General features: G+C 35.2%; 2 protein-coding genes across 3 annotated transcripts; one reads left to right on the top strand and one right to left on the bottom strand.

Moving 5' to 3' along the window:
- The first annotated feature begins 226 nt into the window (after positions 1-226).
- On the top strand, positions 227-5,980 carry LOC147392579 (uncharacterized). Of its 2 annotated transcripts, none has more exons than XM_086455604.1 (9): positions 227-568; positions 1,496-1,743; positions 1,835-2,113; positions 2,233-2,294; positions 2,841-2,927; positions 3,030-3,129; positions 3,228-3,299; positions 3,413-3,523; positions 5,275-5,980. In XM_086455604.1, exons 2-9 carry the CDS (start codon positions 1,501-1,503, stop codon positions 5,686-5,688), a joined length of 1,368 nt encoding a protein of 455 aa, XP_086311730.1. In that variant the 5' UTR covers positions 227-568; positions 1,496-1,500; the 3' UTR covers positions 5,689-5,980. The 2 variants fall into 2 exon arrangements, with proteins under 2 accessions (XP_086311730.1, XP_086311731.1); XM_086455605.1 differs by having other exon boundaries at positions 228-568; positions 2,841-2,918.
- A 1,971-nt stretch (positions 5,981-7,951) lies between these two features.
- Positions 7,952-10,790, bottom strand: LOC147392578 (uncharacterized). Its single transcript, XM_086455606.1, has 2 exons — positions 10,512-10,790; positions 7,952-8,350 (listed from the first exon to the last, which is right to left on the bottom strand). The coding sequence occupies exons 1-2, from the start codon at positions 10,765-10,767 to the stop codon at positions 8,205-8,207; spliced, it is 402 nt and encodes a 133-aa protein (XP_086311732.1). The 5' UTR covers positions 10,768-10,790; the 3' UTR covers positions 7,952-8,204.
- Between the last annotated feature and the right edge of the window lie 245 nt (positions 10,791-11,035).

The raw sequence follows: 11,035 nt of genomic DNA, 5'->3' as shown, positions 1-11,035 counted from the left end.
GGGTTTTAACCACATGGTTATATTTATTATGGATTTACAAGTAAAATATATAAAAATAATCAATTATATCAGTTTATTAAAAATCATTAAAATGTTAAGGGTATTCTCGGTATTAGAGAAAATCAGAGTAATTTTAGGTAAATTTACTTAATTAATTCTATCTTATTACGTGTCTTTTTTTTTTTACTTTTCTATTTAACTGTCTTCTAACCGCATCTCTCTCTGTGGTTTGAGATTCAAAAGCGCTGGCACAAAAGGAGGTTAGAAACTTAGTTCGAAAAAAAGGGGAATTTTTTTTTTTTTTTGAAGGAAAATTGCTCTTTTTTTTTCAATCTCTGGTTTGTCGATCCGTACAGTGATGGCGATGGAGATCGGACTCTGTGATGTCTTAAAGCATTTTAAGCTCCTCCTTATCCATTCGATTCCACGGTAGTAGATGAAGGAATCTCATATGTTTCTTTGTTCTTTTCGAAGCAACTGAACTCTCTCTTGTTCAAGTTCGAGATTTACATCATCAAATCTGAATCTGAGCTTTAATGGCTTTTTGATGCTTGAGTTCTCTTCATAGGTGAATTTTTTTCCGCTAAAAATGCTAAAAAAATTTGTCTTTTTTTCTTAAAATCTGCTCCATTTTTTTAGTCCTGAAGCTACCTTATGATAGCAGATCGATTCGGTTGTTTAGATCTTTGGAAATGCTTGAGTTCTCTTTGAATTTTGTTATCTTTTATGGATAAAAAAAATAGGTTTTTTAAGAGTAGAGATAGAGAGGATCGAGTTCGGTATGTTGGATTCTGTTCTTTAATTCATAGATCTTAATAACTGAGACATGCTTGCGGCCCTAAAAGACATATTTTTGTTTGCGATTCTTGCCTAAATGAACATGCATATTTTTCTGAGATGCCCTAGTATCTGAAGATTCCTTCCCTTGAAAACCTCCTAAATTTTTTATACATAATTGACGAATTAAGATCCCATAAAAAAAACCTCTTAATTAGAGGATGTATTTTAAAACAAAATGATATTTTATCATAATTTTTTTGTAACAATTTTTGAATCATTATTTTGAGGTTTTTTGGTTGATGCTGTAGAGATTCATCAGTGGTACCTAATTGGTTATCGATATGTAGAGCCAGTCTTTTATGATCTGTGGATTTGGGGGAAATCTTTTTTTTTTTTTCTCTATTCAAATTGTCTTGGTGTTTCTTCAATTAGTTAAATTTGGTTTGCGGAAGAAAATTTTCAGCAATATTAAACTACATTTTTCTTCCAAACGTAAAAGTTTAGAAATCAGGAATTTGATGGATTACTCTCAAATGAATTACTCAGACTCCAAATGCTGATTTGTAGCTTTTGTGCTTTTTGGAGAGAAAAAAAACATAGTTATCAAAGGTGTTGATAGGATTTATGTCTTGCATGCATATGTTTTATAGAGATTTGACTTGTAGGAGGAAAAGAAGAAAAGCAAAATTATACTAGTGAGCTTTTGTATTTTCAGTTGTGATGGATTCTGATAATCTCATAATCGGTGCTGGAGTTGAGATGGGACATGAAAATGGTGTTCTTGACCAAATTCCTTCCCATGTTGAGGAGGGTGTGGCTTTGGAAAGTGTAAATGGTACTATTGATAATAATAAAGAAATTACGGTGGCATTGGAAGAGAGTGAAATGGTTAAATCATCTTCAGAAGAAGTTGTAGAGGGATCAAAGACTCACGTGGAAAGCAATGGTTTGATCATATCTAAGGTGTGCAATGTTAGAATGTGTTCTGTTGGTTGAATTTTTTTTTTAGTTTGTTTGATTCAAAACCCTACTTAGTGCTCCTGTCACTTTCTAGGAATCTGGAGAGAAAGACACGGATTGTACAAACCATTCCAAGACACATAAGGGTCTAGGAAAGAGTAAGAATGAGAAGCCTTCGAGCCTCAAACATGTTGTGGCAACTTCGGATAAGAAGAACAGTAATGGGAAACATGCAGAGGCAGCATCTGCTGCTTCAATTGGTTCAAAGCAGCCTTTTACCCTTGCAACCAACAGGGATCCATTTAATGCAAGTATTGATTCGAGCAGGACAGTAAAATCTGCATCTGCACCAAGTACTGCTCGACAATCCCAGGTGAACTTCTTGTCAAGTAGTCTCCACTGTAATCAAGGTCAATTTCATTTCTGTTGGATTTTGAAATGGTCAATTTTCTATTATTGTCGAACTCATTGCACCATATTTGCATTTGACAGCAATCTGGAAAGTCTGGGTTACCATCCTCTGCTTCAAATGTCACTCAATCTGTGAGCCTGAAGTAAGTTTTGCACCATTTCTAGATAGTGTGCTTGTGTCCTTTTCTTTCCCCTTGTAGTTGGGGACCTTGCTTTTCTGTATATATTTGATGTATACATTTCACTGTTAGCTCTAATATTATTGTATACACTAGAAGGTGGCATGTGCAAACGCACATGTATCAAAAAGGGCTTATTTGTAATTTAAAATATTGATTAAAGGGTTTTTTGAAAGTTACATAATAAAAAGGATACTTTTGTAATTTTGAAAATCAAGAAACCTGATTATACAGTTGTGGGTTGCAATTTTCTTGTTTTTTTATATACCAAAATGACCTTGATTATATTAAATTTAAATATAAAAGTGGGGGCATTTATGATCACTCAAATTTTGGTGTTGAACCACTTCTACTCTGCCTTCTCTTTTTATAGTGGTAAAGATTTTGTCTGCATATCTTGTAAGGGTGCCTCAATCTTATGTTGAATTGAAATGCCTGTTTTTTCCCAAGTCCCGGAATTTATTCTGATAGGTTATTTTACTGTCCGTGAAATTTGATGTTTTGTTGCAGGGAGCACGCAAAACATCTGAAGCCTCTGAATCCAGGACAGCCTAATAAAGAAGAAGAAAACACTCATTCTTCTTCTTTGTATCCTTTGTCAGTGATGACATGTTCTTTTACATACTTATATTCCATGTCATTTGAATTGTAATTACCTTATGTCTATGAAGTCTTTGTTTATCCTTAAGTACTTTGTAGGAGTCCGACTGCAGAAGACCCAAAACCTCCCAGAGTTGGAACTCTTCCTTCCTATAGCTTCAGCTTTAAGTGTGATGAACGAGCTGAGAAAAGAAGAGAGGTTAGTCCGACTTTTGCTCCCACTATCATGATGATCATATGATTCTTGGCAACATGACGTGATAAACTTATGATGGTTTCTATTGTTACACTGGACAGTTCTACTCAAAACTTGAGGAAAAGACTCATGCAAAGGAAGCAGAGAAAACTACTTTGCAGGCCAAATCGAAGGTGAATCCTTTCTATTGCTTTGGGTTGAAAGCTTCATACTAACTTTGACTGGTGTACATGGTTTTTACATATCATTTGTTATGACGTTATTCTAATCCTCAATTGTTTTACAGGAGACTCAAGAAGCAGAGATTAAGATGCTGAGGAAGAGCTTAACATTTAAAGCAACACCCATGCCAAGTTTTTATCAGGAACCCGCACCTCCCAAGGTGGAGTTGAAGAAGGTATTTTTTTCTTCTTCTTTTTCTGTTTATATTGCCAGTAAATGCAAAACTCTCTGCCAAGTATCTGAGAGAGACAGCACTTAAAAGTTCATTTTAACAAGTAGCTCTTAAATGTTATAAAATGTTTCCATTAATGGGTGGGTTTGTACTCTACTTTCTTTTTTCTGCTGACTTGCCACATGATTACCTTCTTTTCTTGAAACCCTGGGAATGTGATGCTACCTTGTATTGTTGGCAACTTGATTTATTGCTACCCAAAAAATAGTTTCGTCTACGTTCACCTGTTTAAATTTATAACCCGATTTACTCTTCACTGTTAAATCCCAAAATATTCGTTGGTTCAGCTCAATATCTAACATTAGTTAATTTGATAAGTAATGGGATGTCATCAGGTTAATAAACAAAGAGCGACATATAGAAAGCTTGGGTCGGTTGTATGGGTATTAAAGATAAAGACGAGACCTAAGATAGATGGTTTCTGAGTTTGTGAAAGCATTATGGATTCTGCTTTTGTAAGAAGGCAGAAATTAAGTGTTTGTTTTGGGTGGAAGGCTAGGGTTTGTAGACATGGAATATTCAGATAGGGTCGAGTGGGTACTGGTTACAGATGGATGGATTACTGATCAGATGAGTTGTAATTAAAGGACAAAAAGAAACTGGGATGACAATTTGTATAAGACTGTAGGAAGGGTATCTCAGTTTTATAGGTTTGGGATTTGAATGGGTGGATGGATGTTATGCGGTCTGGTTGTGTCATGCTGTTAATGGTGTTGAAAGAATATAGATAACAAGTGATAGAAAAGAAAAGGTGGGGAATCATATTCTTACTAATTAGTGGAGGCTAAGTGGAGAACACCGACCTTCTAGCTTTATAGATGGAATCAAAGATAAATCTAATGCAACTTTCTCAAAGAATATATCCCGTAGATTGTTCATAAAAGTGCTGGAAAGCATTGTCAAACATTTCCTAATCAAACTCATAAATTTCTAGTTCTATGGTTCTTCTTCAACACTTACCGGAGTTGCCCTAATACAATAAGCAATGGATAAAATAAAACTAACAATTTACTAAAAGGAGAAACTAAACATGTAAAGCTTCTTGGTGGGTCCTTCCATTCATGGTAAATGGACTATTCAGTGGCCTTAATGAATGGGCCTTGATACCCATTTTGCACCAAGCCCATGTTGTGAATCTCCACACTATTGAGTTTATGGGCTTTTTGTGGGGCTCCCAGATCTCACCTTGGTCACTCTTGGGACCAAGATGTCTCAGCCAAGGGATTCTTGGACTGTTTAAAAGGTTAACTGAATTTCAAATTAGCTTTCAACTCTTTTATTATCTTGTAGATAGGGTTTACTTCTTACAATTTGAGAGATGAATCATGAAGGTATCAGAGGTTTTCTTATTAGATATGTCATGTTCTGAGGAAAATTTCTAGCAATCGTTGTTGAATGCTGGCGCGGCAGCAATTCTCTTCTTGAATCAATATTCAGAAACTCAAACTTGTAATTTGAAATCAATATTTTAGGCGATGAATTCAACCTGGATGTTCTTTTTCTGTCATATTATATCTTCAAATTTGTCATAATGTTTTTATGATGCAGATACCACCGACAATTCTTCTTGAATCAATATTCAGAAACTCAAACTTGTAATTTGAAATCAATATTTTAGGCGATGAATTCAACCTGGATGTTCTTTTTCTGTCATATTATATCTTCAAATTTTTCATAATGTTTTTATGATGCAGATACCACCGACAAGAGCAAAATCTCCCAAGCTTGGCCGCCACAAGAGCTCACCAAGTGACAACCCTGAAGGAAATCGTAGTCGTAGTAGCAGATCAAGCCGGCTAAGCCTGGATGAGAAAGTCTCCCAAAACGGCCTCACCAAGGTATCATCCCCTCAACATTCGAAGAAGCCACTTAGAAAATCTCTTCCCAAGCTTCCTTCTGAAAAATCCAACTTAGCCAATTCAACAGAAGATGCTACAACTTCTACCCAACAGTCCGAACATCATAATCCAGAACAGCAGAAGTCAAACTCTATGACCGAACCAAGCCAAAATGAGTCCATCCAAGACAGTTCCCCATTGGTCCAGGAAGAAGCCGTGAGTGAGCCCATTGTGTCTGAGCATTCTACACCAACATTGCAAGTGGGCTAAAGCATATGCATTCATGGAGCCATCCATCGTCACCATTTTCGCCTACTATAATGAAGGTAAGAATAAGAACTGTAGAATTATTTTACCAACGAAGGCGTGAAAGGATTTTGTATAATGGATTGTGATCTCTTTCTTGTTTATAGTCTCTGCAGCAAAGGTAGCTTAGCTTGGTTGTTTGTGTGCTTGCTTTTGTGATTGCCAGTCTAGCCATTAGGACTTGCATTCTACTGAGCAACGCTGTATTATTATTTTAACAGTTGTTTTTTATTTAATTGTTTCTCAATATTAACAATTTTTTTTTTTTTTTTCGTTTGAATGTTTACTATTAAATCTGTCGGTTTCACGTTAAGACTATTACTTGGTTATTTATTATCGTCTGAATTCATCTGCATTGTTCTAGTCTGTGACAGCATTGCAGAAATTTTCTTGCGGATTGAACAGACTGATGGAAGCAGGGATTGGAATGATCCTTCCATATAAATCGTGAATTGGCGGCTTATGGTTCTGTGTGTCGATGTTGAAGGTTACCTTAGGGTTTATGATTGAAGGGGGGAAATCAGAGGGAAAATGGTTTTACTGGAAAAAGTTGATTTTCAGGTGTGCGATGTTCCCCTATTGGTGGAAAAAACATTTTCCCACCATACACCTCAGGAAAATGATTTTCTCACGCAAATATCACCTAGAAACTTAAAGCCAACACCCTCTCCGACATCATTGTTAATGAAATATAGGGATTTATTTTGCTTAGGAAGTCATTTTTCAAAATAATTTAATTACTCTGAAAATATTCTCTCTTATCAATCATACATACCTGATTAAATGGGGGCCTAATGGGGTAAAAATTTTATCCTTCAACCTTGACATTTTATCTTCAGTCTTTAGATCTCAAGGACATTATAGGGTTCTAGGAGAAGTTCAAGATTTTTTGGTTTTGGGGAAGAAATCCCAACATCATTTGCATGGTCTCCAAAAAATTTCCAAATTTTACTGATGCTTTTTCGGATTTTTATCCAAGCGAAAAACTGACCCTTCAAATAATTGCTGAATCCAATCTTGCTAACTGTGACCTGAGTTGTATGACAAGAGGATGTTGGACGTCTCCTACGTTGATATGGTTTAAGTTCTCGAGTTCATTCTTTAGGAACAAAATTTGTTTAAACGGGGAAAATCTGTAAGGAAATTATTTTCCAAGAAAAAGCAATTTGCAGTTTAATAATTTAACATTTTATAAAAAATCATTTTCCTCTTGAAAGTGTTTTTTGATCTTTATGGAAAATACTCTGCAAAATGCATTTGTTTTTTTTTCATCAGATAGGAAAATTCCAACAACCAACTCTTATATTTTTCTCATGCGCTCTTTCTATGACATATTTTGGATTTTTTTTTCTGAACCACTTTTCTGAGGAAGATAATTTTGGTAGTTCTACAGCAGATGCGATTTATTTATTTTTAAACCTTACCTTCGAATTAAGGCGACATAAGAAATAGTATCTAACGTCTGTATCTAAGAAATAGTATCTAACGTCCGTATCTCTATTATCTTTCTTGGCCATTTTGGCTTACTCGATATACTGGCATTGGCTTATTATGTTCTACAAATGTACCAGCACCAAGAAGGCCTTTACGACACTAGCCTATTTTATTCTGAAAACATGATGCCGACATCTTCATCATAGAAAAGGTCTGAGATTCAAGACATTTGATGTGAGCATTTTTAATGGTGTGGGACCATACATCAATGGCATTATGGGGATGTCTTCATCAAAGCTTGGATAGATGCTTCTTTATCAAAATCCAACCCTGTCTGGATCTAAATGATGGGGAAAAGGAACACTCTTAGACCATCTGTAAAAACAATCATTTTTTAAAATATGGGTCAGAAGTTTCGGATTGAACTGAGTTTTTGTAAGGATTATCTCTATGATGAGAGGATCATCCTTACAACAAATCAATTTAATCTGAAACTTCGAAATCCATCAAAAGTGATTACTAATTATTGGTAAAGTATTGATGGTCCACATTCTAAATCACTTTTGATGGGATTAGAAGGTCCTGGACTGATTTTTGTGTGAGGATGATCTTATCATCATAGATATCATCCTAACAAAAAATCAGCTCAATCCGAAACTTCTAACCCATATTTTGAAAAACCATTGTTTTTACATATGTTTTTACTTATGTCCCATGAACCGTCCCCTATATATATATATATATATATATATATATATATATATATAAAATTAAAAATTAGAAAAAATAAAAATAAAACAAAAACATGTATATAAATATTCAACAACATTAACCCTATCACAAGGCAAACTGTATCCATTTCACATACCAAGTTGTGAAATAGTAGGCCCACCTGCATGTGTCCCACAATCTAATGGTTGCCAATTTTATTTTATTTTTTCGTACTATATATATATATATATATATATATATATATATTCTGTATCTCTGATGCTTCGTCACCTAAATATATCGTTATTTACAGAATATATAAATACTTGAAGAAGTCATCTTCGAAATCGAGGTCCCTTTGTGGGCCTGTCATCATTCCTCCCATCCCCTACACAAACCCAGAAGAACAGCGACATCCAGAACAGAACAGCAAAGAAGATCTGAACCTTGTCTTGGACCTTGGAGAAAGTTGCTTCAATACCTGTTTCATAAGAAATAAAATATAAAGGTTGGTAAGGACTCGAATTCAAAGCAATATATTGAAGAGAGAAAAGTTAGAATATTCGAATAGGCCTCAATGTTTAAACTGTGATATATCCAATTGTGTGAAAAAGTAAAGACAATTTCATTAGTTGGAAAATAACCCAAGATATGAGTTGGGTTTGTGTGTTCAACTAGGAGAATCGAATCTGGGTGATTAAATACTTCTCAGCAAGTGCAATTTTGGAGACCCGCGGAGACCCAATGTTTCGCATTGGTCCACATGTATTGAAAAGCAATCTAATGTGATCTAACATGGGTAATTTAGGAATTATTTTCAATACACGTGGACCAATGAGAACATGGGGTCTCCAAAAATGAACTCCTGCAGTTTTACCCAACTCTGAGTGTACAAGTTAGGGAAAATTAAAATGGACCAAAGAATTGAAAGGACAGGCCACTTGGAGGGAGTATGTTCCTCCATTCCATCATGTCTAAATCAATGTCTTATGTTAAGTTTGGCGTGTCCGTACCCAGTCTCACTACCTCACCTTCATCTTCTTTTTGGTCTTCCCCTCACTTTTTTAAAACCTTCAACTTGCACATTTCTTATAATTAGGGTTGTAACTATAAACTTGTAACCAACCTTCGTGGAAAATGATCCAACTATCCCAATCAATTTTCCCTTAGTTCATCACTTATTGAGACTACGGCGACATTTTCCTGAATGTGTGCATTTATAATTTCATCTTTCCTAGTTTTCTACTCATTCCTATTAAGCATACTCATCCCTGCATGTGCAACACCCAATCTATGCACACATTTTGCTTCTAGATTACCCAACATTCAACTCCATAAAATATATTGGGTCTTCTTGTTGTCTTATAGGATTTTCCATTTAGTTTGATTGGGGTGCATCAATTACATAGCTCTCCAGAAGAAAACGTCCACTCAAACCATCCAAATCTAATTAATGGAAAACTTTCCCCTCAATTTCCCCATCCTTATGGTTAATAGAACCTAGGAAACAAAAATTATAGCTTAGGTGTAATTCATGGCCCTCAATACAACGAATGGTTGTGGCATCTTCCTTCGAAGTTTAATTAATCACACAAACATCAACTTCAAGTATATCCACAGTTAGTCAGACTAGCATAGGTGAATGTGAACTCAAATCTATTGCCAGAGAATGTTCCACTAAAATTCACCAAGCCCCACATTGCCCTTAATATATTATCATGAAATGCAGTTATAGATGAAAGCACAAGTAGACTTTTCACGAAATTTTATGAATAATGCTCCTTACACCCACAAGTTTCCAATGACCATACAAACAATGTTCCATATGCATATTTTACAAATAAAACTACCATTCACCAAAATTTTGAAGACATCAACCTCCTAAATCTCATTACTCAACCAATTAATTTCTTCACATTGTTCCTTCATTGCTTTACAAAACAATAATAATGCAAACCTTAGCCCCTTAACTTTTCCTTGATCATTTCGTCATTTACGAAGACTCTCTAATGATTTCCTTTGATGAATTCATAGTATTTTTAGTGCTTGTTCGAACCATTCACTCCACCAACAACTTCCTTATGTGGTGTCACTTCGTTGGAAAAAGCTTTGAAGCGGACAGCCCGCTTCAACATTTTGAAGGAACCCTCTCTCCATTGGATTACACGTGGCATTTCCAAGAAGGTATTTCAAAATTTGGCAGAAATGTAAGAGCGTGAAATAAATTTTAAACACCATGTGTTTTGTAACTAAGACGGTTCCTTCAAATTTTGAAGCCGACTCCACTTCGATGACCCAAGCTTGGATCAAGTCTAGAAACTCATGATTGTGGTAGATTATAACAACAAAGTTGAAGATGTCAACTTCTATGTGTCAAAATCCTTCAGACCTAGTTTCAATCTTCACCATTAACCCACTTTTCTTCCAAAACCATTTTTTAAATAAATGAGATTTATTATCTTCCTCTCCGTTAATTGCCCATTAAGATATGCAATAATTTATATAATCAAATAAATTAACATCATGAAACAGATAATTTTCATACAAATTATCAAACCTTTATAACTCATAAACCAAAAAACTAACCATAGAACATGTAAATAACGATCAATCGGACACAAATAAATTATTAGAATCCATACCTGAAGTCGAAATCTCATCTTTTCCGACATTTGGGTCAGATTCCGGAGGCGGAGAACCGGGATTCGTAGAGTGACAACGATTGGACCGAAAGCGTGATTTTGCAGAAAACCCTAGAAACGAACGGCGGAGATGAAAAGGGGAAGAATATCTTCCAAGTTGGTTGATAGAAGGACAAGAGATAGGAAAGAGAAGAACATCAACACGTGCGTTACACGGCAGAGCCTGAGCTATGGCTCTGTGCGAGAGAGAGTCCATTTTCTATCTCCGTTTTTCTTTCCAGCAAAAAATAAAAATCTATTTATAGTTTATATTATAATGGAAAATAAAAATATCTATTTAGAGATACCCCACCACGTTTTGGTGAATATGTGAGATACCCCCTTGTATTTTCAAACTTTTGAGATACATCCCTTGACCTTGACCTCGATCAAAGCTAGATGACTAGTATAATGGCTTAAATACCCTCATTTTCAATTTTTTTCTTCTTTTTAATAAATGTGGTTAAATAATGACTGAAACTCAA

Source organism: Akebia trifoliata, chromosome 10 (genome assembly GCF_017979445.1).
Source record: "Akebia trifoliata isolate Shusen 1 chromosome 10, ASM1797944v1, whole genome shotgun sequence".
NCBI lineage: Eukaryota > Viridiplantae > Streptophyta > Magnoliopsida > Ranunculales > Lardizabalaceae > Akebia > Akebia trifoliata.
Note: the sequence above shows the minus strand (reverse complement) of the source record. Positions and strands in the feature narration are given on the sequence as shown.

Excerpts from the sequence above, each read along its gene's own strand:
- LOC147392579 (XM_086455604.1), top strand. The coding sequence starts at position 1,501 with ATGGATTCTGATAATCTCATAATCGGTGCTGGAGTTGAGATGGGACAT. Across the intron at positions 2,295-2,840 it reads ACTCAATCTGTGAGCCTGAA|GGAGCACGCAAAACATCTGA; the intron begins GTAAGTTTTGCA and ends GTTTTGTTGCAG. Across the intron at positions 3,524-5,274 it reads CCAAGGTGGAGTTGAAGAAG|ATACCACCGACAAGAGCAAA; the intron begins GTATTTTTTTCT and ends TTTATGATGCAG.
- LOC147392578 (XM_086455606.1), bottom strand. The coding sequence starts at position 10,767 with ATGGACTCTCTCTCGCACAGAGCCATAGCTCAGGCTCTGCCGTGTAAC. Across the intron at positions 8,351-10,511 it reads AGATGAGATTTCGACTTCAG|GTATTGAAGCAACTTTCTCC; the intron begins GTATGGATTCTA and ends CTTATGAAACAG.